Source organism: Ctenocephalides felis, unplaced genomic scaffold (assembly GCF_003426905.1).
Source record: "Ctenocephalides felis isolate EL2017-DRISC unplaced genomic scaffold, ASM342690v1 CF-g0.4_SCAFFOLD_00845, whole genome shotgun sequence".
NCBI classification, from domain to species: Eukaryota; Metazoa; Arthropoda; class Insecta; order Siphonaptera; family Pulicidae; genus Ctenocephalides; species Ctenocephalides felis.
The window spans coordinates 10820859-10848340 of NW_020536999.1; the positions used below are offsets into that span (position 1 = coordinate 10820859).

At 29.8% G+C, this 27482-nt stretch overlaps 1 protein-coding gene across 1 annotated transcript; it reads right to left on the reverse strand.

Annotated features, from left to right (window-relative positions):
- Nucleotides 1–4032: 4032 nt before the first annotated feature.
- On the reverse strand, nt 4033–24262 carry LOC113377010 (sodium/hydrogen exchanger 9B2-like). Its single transcript, XM_026617170.1, is given in 15 exon segments — nt 4033–4255; nt 4320–4509; nt 5931–5968; nt 5971–6094; nt 7446–7564; nt 7567–7605; nt 9204–9386; nt 11605–11790; nt 11869–12106; nt 12338–12510; nt 14384–14620; nt 14690–14807; nt 16421–16669; nt 18322–18940; nt 24235–24262. Coding segments are annotated over 14 exon segments (2706 nt in total). The 5' UTR covers nt 18931–18940; nt 24235–24262; the 3' UTR covers nt 4033–4052.
- Nucleotides 24263–27482: the final 3220 nt, after the last annotated feature.

Consider the following 27482-nt stretch of genomic DNA (forward strand, 5'->3'; position numbering starts at 1 on the left):
AAGCAACGCGTTTTATTTCAGAAAAATAGGAATATAACACGGTAAATTTCTGGAACTTCCCGACTCAACTTTCGTAGTTTATATATAAATGCTTATATTATTATATATATATACTAGATGACCCGACAGACGTTCTGTACCCACGTCTACAATTTTTTAATATCCCATACTAATATTTACCATTTACCTAAAAATAATAATAATTGTTATTCTAATTACTCCTTGCACTAAAATGCATATACATCAATATGAGCGATGTTAAATGTAGAACTGTTTTAGATAAAATGATGAGTCTCAATGCCCACATTATATTGGAAATTAAAGTCTTTTAAGCGGTATAACAAATTAAAAAAAAATTAATATATAGTATCCCTTTGGATGTTTCCACCCAAAATAATTGCTCCAATAATGTGCTCCTATAATTTTTATAATCTCGCGTATCTCAGCTGTTTTTTGGCAGTAATAATTTAGTCATTTCATTTTTCTTATTCATAATCATGAATTTATTATACATATAAATTGAAATTTTTGGCAGATAACAGTTTTCATTTGTTTTCAATGCCAAACAACGTCTCAAATATTTGCAATGGCAAACAATGAAATGCCGTTTTTTGCAATTTTTCCCATTTTTTTCTACATTATTACTATATTTTTATAATCACATCACAATCTAAACAATTCCTTTAACAAACTTCAGAAAGATTGATCAAAATCCGAATAATCGTTTAGGAGGAGTATATTTACATACATCATTACAGTAGAATTTTAAATAATTCAAACATTTAAATATCCCGCCATTCTTATTGTTAGTGAAGTGTTACGCAAGTTGCGTCATCTGCGCAAAATCGCTTCATTTTATTAAACTAAACGTCAAACATATATTGCACATGTGTTGCAAATCTTCAACGACAAACATTATTTTTTATAAAAATGTATATATTAATTTAATACATCACAAAATGTATCCTGTAGCTTAGTTTGTATAGAAATTTAGTGTTATAAATACAAGTGAATAATAAATTCAGTGATTATTTCTTGCAATGATTTTCGTGGAGCCGACATAACCTCAAAAAAGCATGTAAGTAAATGTCGCATGTTAATTTATAATTTTAATTTAATATACATACATATATATGGATGTATATGTATATTCATAAATATATAATAGCAAATAAGTTTATACATACATCCCAAACGATTAATAAAAGTATAAAAATATTATTAAGGTTTCCATACGTTTCATAGAGCATGTTTACTTTTCTTCAAAAAAAAAAACTTTTGAATTTCATTTCGTATATTATAGTTTACATACATCAAAAAAAAACTAGATAAAATTTACTAAAATCTGATAAACACTGATATATACACTTGGATATTGAAATTTTGTACAATTCGTAGTTGAAATTTGGATTTTAGTATTTTGATTAAGTACATTTTTTTCTTTTTCTCAAATAACTTTCAATTTTGATTTTGGACATTATAATTTTTAGGGAAAAGTCTATTTGTTTTTGGAAATACTAAAATCTACGAAAAATTTCTTATAGACTGTTTGCCTCATAGTGTGTGTATATTATTTTTAGTATAAACATTTATCAATAATCACACTAATTCTATTTTTTACCATACTTTTTGTATGGGGGTGTATAAAACAATTTATACAGTATTTTAGTAAATTTTATCTAGTTTTTGCTAAGCTAAATGAAAAAGTCTCTGGAACAAATTTTTATGTAAATTGAACAAACGTAAAAAAGTGTCCCGAATCCTTATATTGTTCAATGCATAAGGACGAGTTCACAGTAGTTTAATTTTTTCACAAAATAGTTTGTATCAGGCTATTGGGGCATATAAAAAAGTTTATACTAAATTTTAGTAAATTTTATCTAGTTTCTGCTAAATTAAATAAAAAGGAGTGTCTAGAACAAATTTTATGTAATTTAAAAAAGCGTAAAAGAGTGTCCCGAATCCATGTAATACTCACACAATAATTTCGTTTTTTCCCAAAAATTTGCACCAGACAGATAAAATATTAACTACAATAACCGAAAAATAATCACACTTTTATCAATGCTCTAAAAAGCTTATAATTTTCAAACTACTTCAGGTAAATTATTTTTCTAATTTTTTTTCATGATATTTAAGATAAATAATAAAATCCCATTTAGGCTTGTCGTTGAGTTCTGGGACCCTCTGTATACTTTTCATGTATCTATTTAAACACAAACATTTTATATTTAAACATAATTATAATTATTCAATTCATAAATTACATTTCTTCCTTTTCTATATCCTGTATAGAAATTAAATACATTTTTAATTCTTAATTCTAAAAGTTAGTATTTTACAAATATTTTAATACTTAAGGATATTTTATAATTAATAACTATTAACTGATATTTATAATATTCTAATTTTTACATTCGTAATGTTTTTAATTTAATTTAATTTAAATTAGTAAAATTATACTTTTGTTCTTCTAGTAAGTAATTTTTCAATGCACTTATATATATTTTTAGTTAAATGAAATGAAAATGCGACATTTTCATATATTTAATTTTTTTTCAATTCGAATATTTTTTTTTATAAATTATATATATATAGTTTATTGTACTATTATATATTTATCTCAATGTTTATCGAATAAAAATCCAGATGCACTGAAAAGGCCTTAATTCATATTGAAACGTATATGGTATGATTTATTATAATTCAATGGATAAATAATTTATTTTCACATACACATACACACACACACACACATATATATATATATATATATATATCATATATATATATATATATATATATATATATATATATATATATATATATATATATATATGATAGTTTCTTCGACGTTGAAACATATTTCAAAGTAACTAGCAGCCTATTTGTCGAATAAAAAAGTAATAACGTATTTAAGAACTTTTATTTATACGTTTCAACACCAGATGTGTGTCATCATTCAGCAACTACAATAAATTTTAGCATTTTACTGATATAAAACAAATATAAAATACTTATAAACGTAGAGAAACATTATACATACCACCAGAACAAAAACACTCAAAAAAATATTTTTTAAAAAATTAAACTTGTAACATATTAGCAAAGGACAATTTTTGAAAAAATAATGAGAAACTACAAAAACTTGTCCTGGTTGTATATATAATGTTTCTCTATGTTTATAATTATTTTATATTAGTAAAATGTTCAAATTTATTGTAGTTGCTGAATGATGACACGCATCTGGTGTCGAAACGTATAAATAAAAGTTTTTAAATACTTTTTTACATTTTTTATTTCGACGAATGGGTTGATAGTTACTTTGAAATATATATATATATATATATATATATATATATACTATTACTATTCAAACTATAAATTGCGATCAAGCATATGACTTTTTAACGGCTTTAATCATGTTTTTGGAGCTAATTAATTATTTAAAGTTGATTTTTTTTTGACCCACTTAAATACCATGTATTTCCCAAGTTCGATAATACTGAAATCGAATCTTTGTCGCCCACAAAAAACTTCGATAACGCCCTCATTTAAAAATTATGTATAATTCGTGTAAATATAAAATTAGACGTCTAAATCAGATGGGAAACATATTTTTTTATTTGTTATAAATCATATAAAACAGTTCTCCCTCCAAATTTTCCACAATTTTTAAAATAAATATTGTCCGGTCCGTCTAAAAACAAGATTTGAATATTGCGCCATGATTTTTTACCCATCTGGCGACGATTCATTCTAATGGGGTATACAATGTATACTATACATACATACATACATACATACTATTTCTCATCTTATCCATACATACTTAAGAAACAATTCTAATTTAACAAATATTACTTAATTGATTTTTCCATATATATCTCATACTTATATATTTTATTTATGCTCTTGTTCTATTTATTTTCTTTATGTTCCTATAATTTGATGATTAAACTAAATTTTAAGATTATTGTCCATTACCACTACACCAGAAACAGTACCAAAAGTTTCAACTGATTTTACCACTAAACAATTCGGTTTACCATCTAAGCTTCATAGTTGGGTAAAGGTCTTCCAAGTTCTACGACACCAGATCGTTGGAACGAATTTTGTGCATTTGCAGTCGTATTTTGAGCAGTCGCCTCTGTATATTCAGATGGTGGAATATCATCATCCAAATCATCACGTTCTTCTTCCTCATCGATGATACTGATATCACGAATGGAAGGACGATGACTTCTTCGCCAACCTGGAAAAAAGAAAATTTTCATAATTTAACACCTATAACACTTTTGGCTTGGTTATCTTTGTACCTTCTATGATTTGTGGTTGTCTGGTTTTCGTGAGCAACCTTGGTCCACTCAAAGAGATCAAAATTGCTCCTAATGGAGCTGTTACTATGATGCTCATTACGCAAACCATAAGGACGATTTCAGCCCTTCGTTTGTCTTCTTCAGATCCATTGTCTTGCAAAGTTGCCATTGCTACTGGACCAAGAGCTGCCTGGTAAAAAAGTATCACAAAGTCATAAATTTTTTTTGCATAGTTTTATTGTCAATCAAAATAATATACATTTAAGAGATTATCTCCTATGAGATATCTCTCTTTTTTTATTTTTGACATTTTATTTAAGATCGTATGGCCATTTTTTTTTTCAATCTTCGTGTGGGATATTCCTCGCTTAACTCTTTTAAATATAGGTTTGGGTGACCTGGTAGTTTTTCGTGGTATTTTTTGCTCCTTTCTTTTATCATCTCAATAATAGTTTTTATTTTTAGGTCTTTATGTAGGGTGTCATTTGCAACATACCAGGGTGCGTTCACAATGCATCTTAAAATTTTCGATTGCGATACTTGTATTTTTTTTTATATTTGAAAAGTCATAAAAATAGAACAAATACGCTTTACTCTGTATGAGTGTCTTCAGCATATCACAGACGGCGCTAGTGCACTTGAAATTTCGCATTTGTTTTTTTTTTTTTAAATATAGTCTATCTACATATAGTACACGTACTTTAAACGTTTAAGTACCAATTTTATATATGTATTGAAATGTATCTTATTTGAATGTGATATATTTTTAACTTCCCGTAGGGTAGTTATAGTAATGGGCCGAAAATCGTACGTCCACGTTTTCGGGCGCACGGATCAAACGATTTGAATGGTTTAAAAAACATTCGATCCTTATTGATAGGGAGATGTGTTGATTAGTTTTTGGCAAAGGCAGGTCCAGCAGTTACGGAGATACGGAGCAGATAGTGCAGAAAATACAAATCGAGTTTTTGAGAGAACGGAGTATCGGATTTGAATGATTTAAAAAAACATTCAATTAGTATTGATTGGTAGAAGTAGTTATTAGTTTTTGGCGAAGGCAGATCCCGCGATTTCTAAGATACAGAGCTAAATGTGCAAAACATTGCAATTTTGAGTGAACTAAGCGTCCGATTTGAATGATCTAAAAACTTTCTTTTTGTATTGACCAAACAATTGCTTTTGAGGATAAAAAATTATTACATCTTTTTTTATTTTTCATAAATTGTTTGTAATTTTCGATTTAAAAAATTTAAAAAATTACCCAGGCTAAGCACAGTCTAAGCGCCACTCTGGTACAAATGTTTACCCAAGTGCGTTTACACTGAAAAATGTGAAAATGCCGCCAAGCTAAGCACGGTATAAGTGCAAATGCCGCACAGAATTATTTGCAAATGCGTTTAGACTGTGACTATACGGGAGCACTTTTTTAATTTTGTGTAAATTAGGCAACTATTTTTTTTTGAAGTTGAATTCAAAATGAAATGACGATTGTTAATGTTGTGGAGATAAATTGATTTATGATATGCCGAGTGTATTAAAATTGATGTAATTTCCAAGCGACTGTGTTTGCTATATATTTATACTTGTTTATTTATGGTTATGTCTACTTACTTGTACTGTTGCCTTTGACATCCAAGACAAAGCCACAAGAATTTCTCTTTAAGGTTCAATCTACATCTGATGGCTACAATTACAGTGCAGACTATACGAACAAGTATACCTGTTATCAGACATCCAACACCTAAAGATACTATGGATCCATCCAATTCGTTAATCTACAAAGACAAAAGATTGTTAATAAATTTTCACTTTAGAACCACTTAATAATTAGTTAACCAAAAACTTATATTTTAAAAACACTTAGAAATTGTGGAACAAAATATTTCCTTTATCAAAATACCTAAAAATTTGTAAAAGAAAAAACAACTTATATTGTAAAAATACTTAACAATAATAATAAAAATGATAATGATAATATTATTAATAATAATAACAATAATATAAGACACTTAAAGGGTATGGGCGTGTTTCCATACAGAATTGGCCCCACCCTGGCATTTAAATGATTTTGATGCCATTATATAGGTATTTTCGAGAAAATTCGAAATACCAAATGTCAAATCCGTAACTCATCATTTGGCCGAGATATCAGTGAAAACATGTGAAAGTGGCCCCTTTTTGTCGGAAATATGAGAGATATTGAAAAACTGTTAACGTCATTCTATTTATACTGATCTTGTCTATGTTGTTCATAACAAATAATGTGAAAAAATTATTTGTTAGTGCGTGAAAAGGTGAAAATTATTTTTCATTTTCCATTTTCTACCAGTGTGGCTCTTTGGATTACTTTTATATTAGCATCATTTGAAAGCCTGTACATTTTTCTTCTGTTATTCAAAAATTCATTTAAATGTAAGTGGAACTTTGGGTGAAAAGTTGGAAAAACTTAAGCTAGTACACGCGCTGCCGGTACAAGAACATCCATATAAAGTCGCTTTGCAAGAGCGACGAGCAAGCATAAGGCCAAAATTTATATTTTGTATATAAGTATATTCATTAGTCATAATAAAAATCCAACGCGCCGAATAAAAATAATAATAATCATTATTGATTATTTTCATTCGCCGTATAAGCTTGTGACTAATATATTTTAATGTATGAAAAGTTAAGGTTTCAATATTTTTCGAATTTTCTCGAAAATACCTATAAAATGGCATCAAAATTATTTAAATACCAGGGTGGGGCCAATTCTGTATGGAAACACGCTCAGACCCTTTGTTAAAATATCAACCAAAAACTTGTTAAATAAAATAATTATATCGTAAAAGTATTGTAAAGCTTATTAAAATACTTATTAAATTTTAAAAAAATACTTGCAACAAACAAACTAGTTATATTTAAAAATAATTAAAATTAACTAAACATAACTAAGTTTATAGTAAATAAATTAAATAATAAATAAATAAGTAATAAAATAGCTAATAATTAATTAAATTATATCAAACCTGTAAAATATTGACTTAAGCCTTATTATAATATTCTTATACGGACGGCTTGTAAAATAAATAAATAAATAAGTAAACAAATGGAAAAGTAAGAAAGAAAGGGATATCTGAATTTTCTGACCTTTATCCCTGCACCGGTGATACCAAACAGAATCGGTTCAAAAATCATCCAAAATATTTCAAAAGCTGTCGATACAGGATTGTCTTCGACTTCCCAACCTTGTTGGGACCAAAGTAACAGCTGACAAAAGCTGCAGCAACTACTGCTAAAGGACCAGCACCTTTGGAAAAAGACACAAGTTAGATTGTACTATCTTATATATAAAAATGAATCGCAAAATGTGTTGGTTTTATATTATTTTAATTTCTGGCACATCTCAGCTGCTTTTTGGCAATAATAATGTAGACATTACATTTTTCTTATTTATAATCATAAATTTATTATACATATTCTAATATTATCTAGGTTCATAAGTAAATTGAAATTTTTCGCAGATGATAGTTTTCATTTGTTTTTTGCAATTTTTTCATTTATTTCTACAATATTGCACATACATCCCAGTACTTTAGTTAGAATAACATACATCTTAGAAAATTTTCTTAGCAAACTTCAGAAAAGTTTATCAAAATCCGAATAATCGTTTAGAAGGATTATACGATTATTATTCGACAACGCCTGGACCGATTTGGCCAATTTTTTTTTAAATGTTCGTTGAAGTCCAGGGATGGTTCTTACGGCGAGAAAAATCGAATAATTGCCGGGAAAACCCTAAAAACAGGCCTTTTCTTCTTCTCTGTTTTCGAACTAATCAATTTGAGCTTTATTGCTATTATATAAAGTTCATAATAAATTACAAGCACTCACTGTATACTCCTTCTAAACAATTATGCGGATTTTGATAAATCTTTCTGAAGCATGTTACGGAAATTTTCTAGGATGTATATGATTATAAAGTACTGGGATGTATGTGCAATATTGTAGAAATGAATGGAAAAAATGTAAAAAACGACATGTCATTGTTTGCATTGAAAACAAATAAAAACTATCATCTGCCAAAAATTTCAATTTACTTATGAACCTAGACAATACTAGATAGATATAGATATAATAAATTTATGATTATGAATAACAAAAATGAAATGTCTACATTATTATTGCCGAAAAGCAGCTGAGATGTACCAGAAATTAAATAATATAAAATACAGTATATGTATAGCAGATTGAATGATACACATATGAACAGAATATGACAAATTAATTCACTTGAAATATGAAATTAATTATTAATCAGGGCCGGTCCAACCTTTAATGCGATGCATGCGAAAAATACGTGCGCACGCCTTAGGGGGCGCCAGCACAAGATTCGGATATTAAATTTTTAATATAGTTTTTTTTAAATATATAATTTCTTTGCATCTTTTACTACTCTTTCCACAATATTTTTAAAATTCGTACAAATTTCACTTTATAACAACAAATGGGAAAGTAAAGATGAATACATACAACTCCCTTGCGATTTCGATTAGGAGAAGTTTAAGATGCAATTTTGGATATCCTAAATAATAAAAAATTAAATTAATTTAATCCTACATGAAGTACCAGTGTTATGTTATGGTTATGTTATACCGTTTAAAAGACTTCAATTTCCATTATAGTGCGAGAATCGAGACTCATCATTTTATTTAATGCAGTTCTACATTAAACATCGCTCATGTTATAAATGTATATGCATTTTGGCATGAAGAGTAATTTAAAAAACAATAATTATTATTTTAGGTAAACGGTAAATATTAGTATGTTATATTACAAAATTGTAGACATTGGTACAGGACAACGTCTGTCGGGTCATCTAGTTTTTCATAAAAGTATTGTTCATACCTTCAAATCCTATGGATTCTGATCCAAAAACAGCGATCAAACCGCCTCCAAATAACATCAACGTCCTCAAAGGTACCACGAAAGGGTCACCCTTTTCAGGGACGTATTTTGCTAACCAACCCCAGAAGACACCAAATCCTATGCCTCCGATTATTGATACTGGGCCTTGGGCGATCTGGAATGCTAAAATAATAACAATTACTACTAATTCCAAGTAATTACGGAAAGGAAAAAAGGGTATAGCCTCTGATTTTTTTTACTGTGCTCAGAATTGCATGAAATTTTGTAATTAGGTTCATCTTAGCCTCAAGTTTAAATGTGGAAACAATTCGGGTTCCGCCGATTTTTTGCAAATATCTCCTAAAATATACATTTTAACGGAAATCATGTAATGAACAAAATAATGCCAATAAAAATCTTGATAAATCGGTGTTTCATAAAGTGTTCTAGGAATAATATTAAGCAAGATTTCAAAAAGCAAAGTCATTTTTTATTTCGTTCAAGATTTAATTGTTTTATCGTTACTAAACGTTTTTAATATTATAGGATATAATTAACTTCCCGTAGGGTAAGTTATTGTAATGGGCCGAAAATCGGAATTGAAAATTTTTACATTTCTCGACGTTTTGAAGGTTTCTGAACGTGTTGGCATACTTCAGAAAAAATGGATGTGTGTGTGTGTGTGTGTATGTATGTATGGATACAAATTTTCGCCCACGTTATCGGGCGTACGGATCAACCGATTTGAATGGTTTAAAAAACATTCGATTCCTATTGATAAGGAGATGTGCTGATTAGTTTTTGGCAAAGGCAGGTCCAGCAGTTACGGAGATAAGGAGCAAAGAGTGCAGAAAATAGAAATCGAGTTTTTGAGAGAACGGGGCAACCGATTTGAATGATCTAAAAAACATTCAATTAGTTATGATTGGGAGAAGGGGTTATTAGTTTTTCGCAAAGGCAGGCCCAGCCATTTCGGAAATACAAGGCTAAATGTACAAAAAATGGCAGTTTTTGAGAGAACTAAGCGTCCGATTCAATTGATTCAAAGAACTCTCTGCTTGTCTTAACAAAATAATTGATTTTAGAAAAAAAAATTTTTGCTCCATTTTTTATTTTTTTTATTTTTTGTATATCGAAAATAATTCAGATTTTATTTTTAATTTTGACTATAGTTCTAATATACTTTAAACAAATAATTTCAACTCTGCAATTCAGTTCATATAATTCTTATAAATATTAGACAAAGTTACAATATTTATAATAATCTATATGAAAACATTCAATATTCCTAGAACATTTCGTTACGGTACGGGAAGTTCCAGCAATTTGCCTTAAGGCACGATGCCACCCACCCCACTAGTTAAAAAATATTTTTGAATACATTTACCTGTGAAAACTCTAGAACCTCTAAATTGAAAAAAAAACACTTAAAAATAAATTGGTATGATATAATAAGAATTACGTATAAAGTCAATAATTTTTTTTTTTCTATCTTAATTATCAAATTCTTAACCCTTTTTAGACACTTAAAAACAACCTTTTTGCTTTTATACGTATATTTTCTTCTTTTTGAGATATCATGAAAATGCGTTCGATTTTTAAAAAAAATCGGAAAACAAAGTTTTTATAAAATCGTGAGTTTTCTGGAAATAGTTTGTACTAAAGTAGTGAATCTGCTAGAATTCATCAAGATGTCTATAATGAAGTGAATTCTAGATGGAATGTGAATTACTTTAATTCTGGTGGAAATGGCGCTCTTTAAACCATATGATTTAAAATATAAAAACATCGTGTATGCTTCTTATTTGCAGGATAGCTCACTCATTTTACACGCAAAAATCTTGTAAAAGCACTAATTTCAAATGCTTATGTTGTGCACTATGAAACCCAATTTCACCGAAATGCATAAAATGTAAAACCTCGACACTAGATGGCTTTAAATACAACAATTAAATCTTGAACGAAATAAAAAACGACTTTGCTTTTTGAAATCTTGCTTAATATTAGAATTATCTTGCCTAGAACACTATGAAACACCGATTTATTAAGATTTTTATTGACATTATTTTGTTCATTACATGATTTTCGTTAAAATGTATATTTTAGGAGATATTTGCAAAAAAATGAAGAAAAACGCCAAAAATATATAAATCTTTAGTGGCCAGTAACTTGAAAAGTATTAGTTTTTTTGAAAAACTATAAAAGACATTTTTTTCTTATAATTAGTTCTTCTATCGATTTCCGACGTTATTTTGAAAAAATTTAATTACACAATTGAGAAGGGGTTTTATCCGAATTGTTTTCACTTTTAAACTTGAGGGTAAGATGAACCTAATTGCAAAATTTCATGCAATTCGGAGAACAGTAAAAAATTCAATTTCAATTCAAAGTCAATTATTACCTAGTGAGTCTGATGAAAACATGATGCTGCTGATTATTCCAAAAACAGCTACTGAGGCAGCATCATCGATACCAGCAACGGCGATGATTAGTGTTGGAATTCCTTTGGCAACCCCGTAACCCTTTCCTCTCAACCTGAACAGACATGGGACTACAACTGCAGGTGAAACTGCAGCTACTATCGAACCTGATAATAGACAGATCAATCAGGTTTTTTTATTAAAAAAATACTTAGGAGCAAATTGAAGATTTCTATTCTACTTGCCTAATAGGAGACCCCACATCCAAGGCAAATCCAGAAGATAATGTGACATAACAGCCATGATCACAGCCTCAACAGTCCATGGAATTAGACCTAATTTTAAGATGACTCCGTAAAGTTTCTTGAAAGCACCAGGATCCATCTCTAAACCAGCTCTGGTCAATATTATAACTAGGGCGAATTTGCGCAATTCGACGACCAGGTGGTGCATCTCGTGGCCTAGATCGACTAGACCTACATTCTAGGAAAAATGAACAATTTTATCATGTTGAGGACCCAGGAATCAGTTTTCTTTATGTCTTGGTATGTTGCTGGTTAATATAAATCAAGTCTTGTCAAGGTCTTCTACTGTATTAAGTTAAGGTTTCTCCAAGTGTTGACAGTAGTAGTTTTTCTGGTTCTATTTTCAACAAGTTTGTCTAGTATCTTAGTTGGTTGAATTGTAAGTCTATTACTACTGTCTATTACCTACCTGGAATATTATCCCAACAACCAACATTCCAATAAGTGCTGGCAATGTAGTAAGAGATATCAGCCAGCCTCCAAAATGGGCAGCAACTGTTAGGGCTGCCAAACCGAATAAAGCGCCTCCAGGAGCTGCTGTGTCTCCCAAAATTGCATAGACGACTCCCCATATTAATAAACCTAGAAGGATAAACAATAGATACAAATATAATAGATAAATATAAATATAAATCATAAATAGATACAAATAGTCTAGTAGATTGTAATGTAAATTAATCAGTTACAAGAAAGTCTCGTCAGCTTAATCAGTTTATTAACTTTCCGAAGGAGAAGTTTATGTTTTCATCAAAAAATCCGATTCGCTAATTTTACGTTTTCTCGACGTTTCAAGCCATTCTGAATCGAATGAGACCAAATTTGGAAAATGTGTGTGTGTGTGTGTGAACAGATTTTTTGCCGTAAATCGACGTCTTCTCAAAAACGCGGCTGGACCGATTTCAAAAATTTAAAAGCCATTCGATGTATTTTAATAAGGACTAGCGTTTATCAATTTTGCGCGACGATCAACCAAGTCGTTTCTTTGTGAATCGCAGAAAAGTGAAAAATTTTCGTCCACATTTTAGCCCGCAATTCTGAATCGATTTTGAAAATTCAAAAACCGTTCGATAGATATTGGTTGGGAATCGTGCTGATTAGTTTTTGGTAAAGATCGGCCGGGCCGTTTTCTTATAATAAAGTTTAAAAAAAATCGGCGATTTTTATGATTTTTTTGACGGTAGATATCATAGTCTTCTAGATCATACTAAAATATTAAGGTCCTACGACAAGTCGTTTAATTTTAAAAATTTGTCAAAGTTTGCAAACATTATAATCGTTTTTTTTTGGCATTTGTCAAAATTAGACTTTTCATCGACGTTTACTCAAAAACGCCTGAACCGATTTCAGAAATTTAAAAGTCATTTGATGTATCTCGATGAGGACTATCATTTCTCAGTTTTGTGCGACGATCGGCCGAGCCGTTTCTTTGTAATTTGGAAAAAATCATCCACATTTAGGCTCATACTACCGAATCGATTTTAAAACATCAAAAACTGTTCGAAAGATATTATTTGGGAACGATACTGATTAGTTTTATGTGAAAATCTACCGAGCCGTTTTCTTGTAATTAACTGTTGAAAAAAATTTAAGCCGATTTTCATGGAACTTTTTTTGGCGATATATATCATGGTCTTATAGAACTTACTGAAACTTTTTTGGCCAAAAACAATACCGTAGTCATGCCCCAACCTCCATATTCACCAGATATGGCTCCGTGTGACTTTTTCCTATTCCCAAAGTTGAAGAGACCCATGAAAGGACGGCGGTTTTCCTCGATTGAAGAAAATCGCCGAGAGTGCTCAAGGACATATCAAAAAGTGAATATCAAGGGTGCTTCGAAAATTGGAAAAAACGCTGGCATAAGTGTATTATATCTGGGGGGGACTACTTTGAAGGGGACCACATTAATGTAGACGAATAAATAAATATTTTTTTGAAAAAACGAAAATTCCGGGTACTTTTTGAACAGACCTCGTATATCATGGCCTTCAAGAACTTAGTGAAACATTACAGCCTTAGGTACGACAAGTAGTTTAATTTTGAAAATTCATTAATGTTTGAGAAAATGAGTAGTTTTTTTGAGGTTTGTTTAAACTAAAATTAGACGATTTACTTAGTACTTAGTCTTAATGAACATACTAAAACATTAAAGTCCTATGGAAACTGGTTCAATTATAAAAATTATTGATTTGTGAAAATTTGCTTTTAGAAAATACTCCGAGTTAACGTGTTCGTTCGTTTTCAATTATGCGTAATAAATCCCCTCGGAATACTTTTAATTGCTCATAAATTAATTTATTTCTTATTGATTGAGTCGATTATTTATACATATTGGGAAGTTTATGTAACTTGCCTCAAGGCAAAATACCAATACCAACTCGATTGGAAAATGGGATCTATGTCATTTTTATTAGTTAGGTTTGATCAATTGTGAGCACATGTCTTTTCCCCTTACCTAATAAGAATAATGACGTCAGCCTAGCAAACTGTCTATAACTTGGGCAAAGTGGATATGGGCAAATTTTTTGCCAATGTGGAGGTTCCCAGGATGATGCAGATTCTTCTCCTCTGCATTTTGAACAACACACATAAATCCAAGAAGATTCCAAGGCTTCTTGTTCGTGTTTGGAATATACACTATTGGCTATCGATGATTTGTTGGAACGCATCGAACCACCATTGTGCCGAATATCTAGAAAAAAAAGTAATGGAAACAATTATTTTTTTCGGCAATTAAAATAAATTGATGTCGACTATTTACCTGTGTGGTAAATATCATGTTCTGTAGACCCAGAATGCTGCTGGGCGTTGTGCAGAATACTTTTTTTCCTTACTGGACCAATGTCTTCGTGTGTTGAATGCTGGGATACTCCAGAAATCTAACCACATAACCAGGAATTTAACATACATCTAAAGAAATTCTAGGGAGATATTCTAGTGTAGAGCGATGAATTTTAGGTCATTTTTAAAGTGTCGTAAAAGAAAGCAATAAATGTTTTTACTATCCATTTTTTTACCACTTGTTTAATTATTGAAATACAATACAATTTTTTTTTTAAAAGTTGAAAATTGTAAAAACTGGCAGCTGATAAAGTCGGGGTTTTCAAAAAATTGGCACCTCAGTCTTGACACGATTTCAGCCCTCCTAGCCATCCGAAATAAAAGAAATAAAAAGATTATTAATGTTTGATAAAAAATGTTTTTTTTTTTTTAGTTTAAAAAGTTTTTTTTTGAGTTTCTCGAATTTTTTAACTTCCCGTAGCTCAAGTTATAGTAATCGCAAAAAAATTGAAAATGAAAATTTTTATATATCTTTACGTTTCAGAAGTTTCTAAACATTTTGGCATACCTTAGAAAAAATGGATGTGTGTGTGTGTACGTGTATGTATGTATGTGCGGATACAATTTTTTGTCGACGATTTCGGGAACACGGATCAACCGATTTGAATGATTCAAAAAACATTCGATTCGTATTGATAAGGAGACGTGCTGATTAGTTTTTGGCGAAGGCAGGTCTAGCCGTTCCGAAGATACGGGGCAAAAAGTGCCGAAAACGGTAACTCAGTTTTTAAGAGAACGGAGCGTCCGATTTGAATAATTCAAAAAACATTTTATTTGTATTGACTAAATGAAGAACTGTTCAAATTTTTGGAAAGGCAGGTCCAACGACTTTGGAGATATGGAGGAAAAAGTAAAAAATTGAACCATTTGGCGGTCAAACATGATGATTAGACATATGCACATCAAATTATCAGATATTTTATAGAGATTTTAACAATAAGTATAAATTTTGTTTGCATTCCTATGGGTTCCGTACCAATGCTTATTCATTAGACGACGACGCGGCGCTTACGCGCTTCGATATTTCGTCTATGTAGTTAAAGCAGTACTATTGCTTTGAAAAAAAGTCAGAATTTCCAAAATATGTCAAAAAAAGAAAACATTTTTTTTTTTCAAAACAATAATTTTTTGTCAAATTCCTAGTTTATAGAAAATCTAATTTTTTCGAAGTAAATTTTTTTTAAAAATGTTAATCGTTTTTGAAAAAATAATAATATTTGGTACGAGAAGTTCCAGCAATTTGCCTTAACGCACGATGCCTTAATTGCCTTAAGACAGAATTCCACTTACAGCTAGTTAAATATAGTAAAAATTGGAATTTGGGGATGATCCTAGTTCGGGCTATAGATAGGTCTATAAACAAGACTCTCTGAACATTTCAAATAAATCGGTCGAGTAGAACTCGAGAAATCGTGTCAACAGTACTGAAAAAGTCTGTTCTGAGAAAAAAGCATTTAAAGTTTTGCGTGAAGCCAAACCAGTATGGAGACCGAGTCAGTAAAATGCCTATATCTCCGAAAATAATTCAAATTTTCAAAAATCTTCTCGTACCTACATTCTTAGATAGTTAAACTTCGAAAATGTGTAATTAAAAAAAATCGATTTTTTTGAATTTCTACACTAGAATACCCCCTTAAGGTATTTTTGTTACCTTTCTCCTTGGGTGCAAAGATCCTTCAAAAGCAGGATTGTCATATCCTCCAGGACCACTAGGACAATGTGCAACACTCACAGGATCACTTGCAATACTTACACGCCTTTTTGGAGGCGTCGGAGGTTCCGTACCAGGCATCGTGACTGCCAAAGTTGATACAGGGATTTTAAGATTCTTTCTTTGTTCTAAAAATTGCTGGGCCGCAAGTGGTTGTGATTGTCTTCTTGCTGGAGGCACTGGATGAAACTAAAAAAAAATATGTCTTATAATTAAATATAATCTTATATATAAAAATGGAGCTCTCAATCAAATGATCCGCTAAAACTCGAAAACGACTAAACCGATTTGGTCAGTCTTGGTCTTGAAAAATTCGTGCTAATCATCAGTAGGTTGGCAGAAAGGTGAGATATTATTTCAAAATCGCGTGGAAACTTTACATTTTTAATTTGAATTTTTTTTTTGTAGAAGCGTAATTTGAATAAAATAATGGACGGTGGCTAATACGTCAAACGTTTAGCTAATACGTTTTTGGCAGGTGATGCTCCATTACGTTTAATAGGATGTTTTGCGTGAATATTATTTAATTATGATTAAATTGTAGTAAGTAGTTTTGTTTGTAGTTGTATTTATACACAAAAACGTTATTAAACGGATTGCAAGTGTTACTAGAAACTCAAAATATCAACTTTTTTGAAATGTTAATTCGAAAATGCATTCTTTGGCGTTGTAGCACTCTTCTTTGCAAATCATATTTTCCTCAAACACGGTGCTCTGAAAGATCTCATTTGTAAAATTCTATTCTCATTGGTATTTATAAAATATTTTCAAGGTTATATTATTTTTTATTTATGTTATTTAAATTCAGAACCTAAATTTGGTATCGATCGAAGGGACATTTTGTCGAATAACATTTTCCCAGTTATAATTTCTCAGAATTTATCGAAGAATAGATAGTAATATATGAAGGTGCGGCATTAAAAAGATCCACTACCGATGTGTCAAAAACCAGTAAAGTTAAGCATTGTTTAACAAAGATATTTGAAAGTAGAGGGAAAAAGATGTATAACCAGCTATTAGCTTGATTCTTATGACTTTGCTATCGGGAGATAAACGGTAATCTTTGAAAATCCAAAATAAAAGTAATTTCTTTCGTTGGTAGTTTTTTAGCATTAGTTAAAAATGAAATCATTTTGAAAAATGCATTTAAAATTAAAATAAGACATTAAACTTGTTTGCCACCTGCCCGTTTCAAGTTACCCTGCCTATAGGGTAAAAAGGTCTAGATAACAAATTTTTGAAAGACAGCAAAAAAACACATTTTTACAATGATGAAGTAGCTGACAGTTTTACTGAACGTAGTCAGATAATTGTTCGTTTAAAATGTATTATTTGTTATGATATAATTGGTTTGATTTTTATAATACAATTAATATTTGCTCAAAGTCAAATTGGACCTTTGTGCTTCGCCCGGCTCTACATATATACTTTTCATTAAATTTATTTTGATTAATCGAATGTTACTTGAAACTTTTCAAAAAGCAGGTCAAAGAAGAAATACCTAATTTATTTTCTATCTCTCCTCGCAGAAATTTGAAAATTTTGTATAAACTCAGTATTTTTGTTTACAATTATACACAAAATCCAGAATCCAAAAAAAATCTGAAAACTTGAAACGTAATCAATAAGTGTATTGACAAAATATAGACATACTAATGGGGTTTATTGTTTTTATAATACCTCTCATTGTATATAGTATTCAAACAACGCATCCTTATACACTTAAAGTATCAATATTTTTGATTCTCTAGAAATTGTTTAGAATATATCTTACTTAGCAGAACAACATTTGCCGAGTCAGCTAGTTTGTATATACAAATGTAGTATCTAATTGTACTTACATCGACTGGTAGATGCTCCAAAGAAGTCTTCTTAGGCTGGTTTACTATAGGACTGTCTGGTTCACTATTGTTTACCAATTGATCACTAACTCTTCGTGCAAAGTTTTCAGACTTGACATGACCATTTGAAACATGAGTTGTCGTATCATCACCATTTGTTAACTTCTCATCAGGCTCCGAAACTCTGCGAACCGAGAACTTGCTATTGGGAACATCACCATTTAAATTCGCAGAACTTTCAACAGACTCCTCTTCTTCATCCTCATCGTCATCAAAAGGATTTGTAGGCTCTTTCTTGATAATTTCTATCTTATGTTCATTTACTGATCTCGTAGATATTTTCCTCGGAGGTTTTTCAGTCAAACTAAGCTTTTTCGTTCTATTGATGTCTTCAAACTTTTTCCCCGGTTCTTCGGTTTCTGGTTTGACGTGATTTGGTATTTCTGGGGTTGGTTGTTTTTGTTCTTCTGGTATTGTATCTGGTATTGATTCTGTGACTTGTTGGATGTCGAAATTTAGTTCTTCGTCACTGTTTGCGGCAGGGGTTGGGGGTTGTATTGTTATGACTGGCTCATTCCCGGGGCCAGAGACGCGCGCCTCTGCGTCCATTCTGCTTCAACTGGGGAAAAAATAGGTAAAGGATAGATTTTTAATATTACATTTAGATTATAACATTTTTTTTAGTGTAAGCTTGGGGTATTTGATTACTTTGGCTTTTACTTGCTTTGGGTAAAGAACATAATTTATCAGTTTTTTACATGTCTCTTTACATTTTTTTGGCATTTAGGCACAGCTCATAAAAATGATAATATTTTTATGAGATACTAGCAAATCCGATGAACTCCGTTTCGCCACCAGATGGTTTCGTGAGAAAGATTAAGAAATGTTTGTTTGTTTTATATTTGAAAAGAAAAAAATTGATTTTATTACACAACAGTAATGAATTTATTTCGATTACAAAAATGAAGTGCTTTTTAGTTGAACTTCTCTAAGTAAATGAAAGTGAATCCGCAAATTATCCGTTTATTGAAGTGCTCTTTGGTAAACCACATTTTTTGTTTTTTGGTCTGACGTTGACACAAACAAAGCGGATGGTTTTCCAACTCGTGAACAGGCAACGTATAACTGCCCATGTGAAAAACAATGATATTCTAAATAATCTATTTGAAATTTATCCCGCAAACACTAAGCGATTGGCCTTGCGACTTGTTATTGCGAACTGGAAATTGCAATCGTTTGAAGTAAAACGGAAGACCAATCGGAATCATTGGTATGTCACCAAATCGCCAGCAATATTTGATTGAATAGTGAAATTCAGTGCGTGTACATCATTATTCTTTGCGGTAAGAATTGCTCGTTGACTTAACCAAGCATAATTCTGATAATACTCACTAATGTCATTACTCGAATTTTTAATTACGGTGCGTGAAGTTCCAGCAGCTTGCATTAAGGCACGATGCCATGCTCCATTAATTTTCTTAGCAATAAACCTTGCGGATCCCGAGACCTTTCCAACGAATGCAAAATTGTCGAAATCGGTTCGTGCGTTCTGGAGTTAAATCGTCAGGAAGGAAAACCCGACTTATTTTTATATATATGTAGATAATATTAGTATAATATTGGTAGAAATATTTATTTCTCGTTAAATTGCTTTTGGATATTTGAGTTGGAATTCAAGTGCCACTTAGAAGAGGGATTATACGGCACTTTTCTTAGCTATTGTTGAGACTACTCAATTTGAAAATCATGAATCACTCAAAAATATTTTACAAATTTACAAAAATCAATGATTAGTTTAGTAATATATAGAAATGCTTTTAAACTGGATTACGTTGGCAAAAAATTTTAGGGGCGGTTTTGATAGTTCAAGGTGATGATTAAAGTACTAATTTTATATTGATGATACTTTTTCTGAACAAATAAGTAAAGTTCTAAAAAACAATGCAAAATTGTCTGGTAAAGATTAACTCGTTTTCTACTGCCAAATAGTTATTTTTGCTTTAAGTCTCCAAAATACTTGGACCTGCCTGTCTCAAAAAGCAATTGTCAATTTAAATCCAGTCTTGATGAACTAAATAGGCTGACCTATTTCTCTCAAAAACATATCAGAAATTTTTATTTGAAAAAAAAAAACACAATTAAACTTTGTTTGAAATATAAACTAGTGGTGCATGGCATCGTGCCTTGATGCAAATTGCTGGAACTTTCCGTACGAAAAATTAATTTTCTTGAACAATATTCAATTTTTTTCTAGGACTTTGAAACAATATTTTGAAAATAAATGACATTTTTGATGATTTTAGATCACCAAAACCGCTAGTTCTGACTTGTCAAAAATTTCATCAGTTCTTCATTTTGTCAAAACAAATGAAAAGTTTTTTGAATTATTTAAATCAGACGCGCCATTCCACTTTTATCCCTCATATTCGAAACGGCTGGACCTGCCTTTGCCAAAAATTCAAAAATAGAATGTTTTTTGAATCATTCAAATCGGTTGATACATACATACACACATACATCCATTTTTTGAGGTATGCCAAAACGTTCGGAAGCATTTAAAAGGTAAAGATATATAAAAAAAATCATTCTCGATTCTTTTGCGATTACTGTAACTTAACCTTTGCAATGTTAATAATAATCTTTTTTGAAGTGAAACTTCGAAAATTTTGAAAAACTCTCGAAAACTGCATTAAAAATTTCGAACAATAATGTTTTTTTTAAACTTTTTTTTATTACAAGAGCAAGACAAAAGATTTCAAGGAGTAAGAAATAGAGAGAGAACTTTTATACGTACATTTATGTATGTATGGGATATATACGATTCTTATACGTAACTAGCTGTAAGTGGAATTCTGTCTTAAGGCAATTAGGGCATCGTGCCTTAAGGCAAATTGCTGGAACTTCCCGTACCAAAAATTATTATTTTTTTTAAAAACGATTAACATTTTTGAAAAAAATTTACTTCGAAAAAATAAGATTTTTGAGAAACTATAAATTAGACAACAAATTACTTTTTTTAAAAAAAAAAATTTTTTTGGAAAATAAACAAAATTTATACTTATTGTTAAAATCTCTATAAAATATCTGAAAATTTGATGTGCATATGTCTAATGATCATTTTTGACCGCCAAATGGCATTTTTTTTTACTTTTTTTGTTAGATCTCCGAAACCGCTAGACCTGCCTTTATGAAAATTTGATCAATTCTTTATCTTGTCAATACAAGTAAAATGTTTTTTGAATTATTAAAATCGGACCCTCCGTTCTCTTAAAACTGAGTTACCGTTTCCGGCACTTTTTACCCCGTATCTCCGGAACGGCTAGACCCTGCCTTCGCCAAAAACTAATCAGCACGTCTCCTTAGCAATACGAATCGAATGTTTTTTGAATTATTCAAATCGGTTGATCCGTGTTCCCGAAATCGTCGACGAAAATTTGTATCCGCACATACATACACACACGCACACACACACACACACACACACACACACACATACATCCATTTTTTCTAAGGTATGCCAAAATGTTCAGAAACCTCTGAAACGTAAAGATATATAAAAATTTTCATTTTCGATTTTTTTGCGATTACTATAACTTACCCTACGGGAAGTTAAAAAACCTTCGATCCCTATTGATAGGGAGACGTGGTTATTAGTTTTTGGCAAAGGCAGGTCTTACAATTTAGAGAGAGGCTTGTCTTACAATTTCGAAGATGCAGGAAAAAGTTTATCAAATTGCGATTTGGTGTGCAAAAATGTTCATCAGCAATCAGCAATCTTTATAAATGATTGATATTCAAATAAAATTTTTGCTAGAAAAGTAGATAGGTAAATCATATTTAAATCAATTTAATATTGGAGAACTAAACATAGTGACTAAGTTAGTCTAAAATTCTGATACATTTACGATATTTTTAACCAACAATCATTGCTGCAAATTTTTCTTGGAAACCTAAACTCGTCCGCCGTTCAAGATTTGATACATCAACTTGAGAAAATTACGTCGGATAAGTTATCAGATAAACAATAATATTGAATCGCTTATCACAAAAACTGCTTATCATCTCGATTAGTCGAGTAGTCGATCTGATCTATTTTAAAGTGTGTTCCAGATTTCTCATCAATCGGTATCAATAAACGAGGCGCAATTATTGATTTTTCAATTGCGCTAATTGTTGATTAATTGTTGTATAATCGATTTATATGTATATATATATATATATATACATATATATATATATATATATATATATATATATATATCTAATTCAAGGACTATTTGGACATTCCGAAAGATTTTGATATTGATGGATACTTGTAAAATTGGTTTGGATTGGACGAAAAATAGGTGATAGCGTTTTGGAATTTTGGCATTAAGATTTTCATGAAATAGAAACACTCTGGATTAAAATAGAAAAAAATTGCATCGAAATAAACTAGTAGTGCATGGCATCATGCCTTAAGGCAAATTGCTAGAACTTTCCGTACCACAATTAAATATTCGAGCAAAAAATAATAAACAATAAATATTGATCAATGATTACTAACAATTGTTTTAAATATTTTTAAAGAGTTAATTATATTTACAATATATTCATTTGTTCATATATTATACAGTGACGATCTTATCGCTCAAAACACTTAAGAATGTTTACATTAAGAAGAGATACCGAATTTATTTCTAACTAGTAGACTAACACATAAAATATATACATTTTTTAAACTGAATTGTAAATTTAAAATTTATATTTATAGTATTTGTATTTGAAAATTTTGAAATCTGCTGAATCGTATAAGTGAACTTTAAAAATTAAAAATTTTGGTACGAAACCCAAAAAATTGTAACAATTGCCATTTGAATTGTAAATTTGATGTCTATATATGTCTAATCATCATCATTTCAGACCGCAAAATATCATTTTTTTCTAGATTTTTATCTCTATCTCCGAAACCGCTAGACCTGCCTAACCAAAAATTCAATCAATTCTTTATTTAGTCAATACAAGTAAAATGTTTTTTGAATCATTCAAACCGGGCGTTCCGTTTTCTCAAATACTGAATTAACGTTTTTGGCACTTTTTGCCTCGTATCTCCGTAACTGCTGGACGTGCCTTTGCCAAAAACTAATCAGCACATCTTTATATCAATAGGAATCGAATGTTTTTTGAATAATTCAAATGGGCGAAACACATACATCTATTTTTCTGAGGTACGTCAAAATGATTAGAAACCTTTGAAGCATACCTAAGAAAAAATGGATGTGCGTGTATGCGTATGTGTATGTGGGGATACAATTTTTCGTCCGCGTTTTTGGTAGGTCAACCGATTTGAATGATTCAAAAAACCTTTTGCTTATATTGACAAAACGATTATTTTTGAGGAAAGCATTTTTTTTGTTTCAGAAAAAAAATATTTTTGAATATCAAAAATAATTCGGATTTTTATTTTAATTTTAGCTAAAATTCCAAAGCTCACTTATATACTTGGGATAAATAATTTTAACTTTGCAATTCAGTTCATATAATTCTAAGAAATATAAGATAAGGTCCTTCATTGTGACTCCGCTTGATTAAGATTTATTTATTCACTTTTTTTATAAACATATATAAACGTCGTCGTCCAATATAAAAGCTTTTATATTTTGTTTATAAAACACGAATAATGAAAGTTACAGTATTTATAGTAATCTATTTGAAAACATACAATATTCATCAAATATTCCATTACGGTACGGGAAGTTCCAGAAATTTGCCTTAAAAGACGATACTATACACCACTATTTCTAATTTGGTTTCATTCGATTCAGAATGACTTCAAAAAACGTCGAGAAAACCTAAAATTAGCAATGAAAACAAACTTTGTCTTTGGGAAAAACTAAACTAAAAATAATGATGCTTAAATTACTACACACTTACAAAAAAAGCCATCTTGATATTTTTTAACACAAAAACCAATAAAATATTAAATCCTTTACAGCATTCACTTTTTCCAATTTCCTTAAAAATTTAACTTAAAATATTTCCTAGTATCTTTCTGTCACTCCCAGTTCGACGGTTAAACTTGAACTAATTACTAATATCGATTAATCGATCGATTGATCGATGTCATTGTCAGGTGTAAACACTCCTGTTGTTATTTTCGAACTGTTCGTACAAATTTACAGTCGATGGTTGACGGTTGTCGTAATACTACAAATATCACAAAATTGCGATAAATGAAATCTGATGGAAAAATCTGGAACTTTTAAGATTTTTTAATTTAATCAATATAGGGTTGGACAAGGAAAATTAATGGATTTTGGATAAGTATTTATTCTAGATTGTTATTTCAATTTTGGTGTCAAACGATTCAGAATGACTTGGGGATATAAAATTTGCACATCGGATTTTTTGACGAACAGAAAATTTAATTTCAAAAAGTTAACGTGATATTTAACTTCCCGTAGGGTAAGGTATAGTAATGGACCTAAAATCGAAAATAATTTTTTTTTTGCATATCTTTACGTTTCAGAGGTTTCTGAACATTTTGGCATACCTTAAGAAAAATAGATGTATGTGTGTGTTTTGTGTGCCCGCAATTTTTATCCACGTTTTCGGGCGCACGGATCAACCGATTTGAATGGTTAAAAAAAACATTCGATTCCTATTAATGGGGAGATGTATTGATTAGTTTTTGGCAAAGGCAGGTCCAGCCGTTACGGAGATACGGAGCAAAGAGTGCAGAAAATAGAAATCGATTTTTTGAGAGAACGGAGTATCCGATTTGAATGATCTAAAAAAAACATTCAATTTGTAATGATGGGGAGAAGTGGTGATTAGTTTTTGACAAAGGCAGGTCTAGCCATTTCGGAGATACGGAGCTAAATGTACAAAAAATGCCAGTTTTTGAGAGAACTAAGCATCTGATTTGAATGATTCAAAAACTTTTTGCTTGTTTTGAAAACAATTACTTTTGGATTTTTTTTCCAAAAATTTCTGAAGCTCACTTTTATACTTTAAATAAATACTTTCAACTTTGCAATTCAGTTTATATAATTCTTATTATTATTTTGGATGATGATAATTTTATCCATTTATTTGAAATTTTTGCAAAATTATCACCAAAAAAGTCAATGAATTTTTAAACTTATTAATTTCTTATTTCACCTCTAGAAATGCCAGCAGATGGTTGGTAAAGAATACATTAAATTTATTTAATTTTAATTAATTTTACTTAATCAATAGTAAATTTATTCTAATTGAAAAATGAGCACTGACTAGTAATTTAGTAAATTTGATTATTTTCAGTACTAATTTCATGTAACTTTTGTAATTTGTGGGTCCTTTATCCCATCCCTGTGTGACTTCCTAATGATATGTTTGAGACTTCACGTGCCATTGTTTATTAGAATTTATCAATTCATGATAACGATGATAATAAATCGAAAAATATTCGATTACTTTATAATAGCGTCGCCTATGATAATAGAAGATACTCAATTCTTATTAATGATGGAAAATAGTACCAAGTCATTTTATTATGAAATAGTAATATTTAGATTTTCATCATATGATGGTAATTTGTTCACTAATTTAAATTTTTAAACTAGTGGTGTATGGCATCGTGCCTTGAGGGAAGTTGCTGGAACTTCCCGTACCGTGATAATTAGATTAATATAAATACTGTAACTTTCATTTTTAATTTCTTGTACGGTGAGTTATAGTAATAGCAAAAAATCGAAAATGAAACCTTTTATATATCTTTACGTTTCAAAGGTTTCTGAATATTTTGGCATACCTTAGAAAAAATGGATGTATTATTATTATTATTATTATTGTTAATGATATCTTCATTTTGTTTAACATTATTATTATATTATTATAAAATATTATTACTTTTGTTGATATTCTTTGATGATAATAATATTTATAGATTTAGGAATAATAATGTCATCATCATCATTAAATTCTATCTAAAAGGAAGTTGTCAATATAAGATTCTTAAAGATTCATACAAGTATTTTTTGCATAAGAGAAATTTATAAATATTTACATAGAAAAATTGTTCGAAAGATATGATTAGTTTTTAATAAAGATAGGCCGGGCCGTTTTTTCATTGAATGGTTAAATTAAAATGATTAAATTAAACGTGAAAAAATGTTGAAGCTTTTTTTTCACGTTCAAGTCATTCTTAATCGTTTGACACAAAAAATGGAAAAAGTATGTGTGTGAGCTAAAATATTTACTTACAATTAGAAAAAGTTTGAAAGATATAAGTTATGTTTATTAGTTATTGGTTATTATTGTTATTATTCCACTTTATTGTTTTTCTAGTATTATTTTTATTATCCAGAAATTTAATTTATTTTATTTATTAATTTTATTATTATTATTATTTGCTTTTATTTTATATTTAATCATCATACTACGGATATCATTTTAATGTAAATACTATCCTTTATTTTGTACTCTATTTTATTTAAATTTATCTTATTGTTCATTATTGTTACTAGATGTTAAATTATTTAGCAGTTGTATCAAATATTGTAATTAAAAAAAATAGTTTTTGGTTAAGATAGGCCGAAAAGTGATTAATTTTCTTCGTGATTAATTATTGTTTTTTTTAATTTTTTCACGACATGGTAGTAATATAAAAAGTGTTTTATTTATAAAAATGCATCAAAGTTTGTACCAAATTTTTATTTATAATTTTTTATCAAAATCTTCTGCATTATCTTAACGACAATCGCGTTTTCAGATAACTGTTTATCATTAAATGCATTTAGATATTTAAAATTATCTTGCAATAAGATAAAACAGAAATAATTGGCGCCTTGAGCTTTTTTATAACACCTTATTATCTTAATATCTTTTTTAGTTAAGATTGTGATCTAATACTGAATGGAAAATTTTTAAACAATTAAAAGATACATTATCTTAACTAATTGGACAATTAGCGGTCACCAAAATGGTAATGGATGTAAAAAAAAATAATTTAATTTAATTGTTGTTTTAACTGGTTGAATACCAATTAAATTTATTCATAATAAATGTTACAGTCAAGTAGGATTTTTGTCACATGGAAAAGGTAATCTATATATATATATATATATATATATATATATATATATATATAAAGTATAAGAATTTTCCGATATCTGCATCACGATTTCTGTACCAAGTGT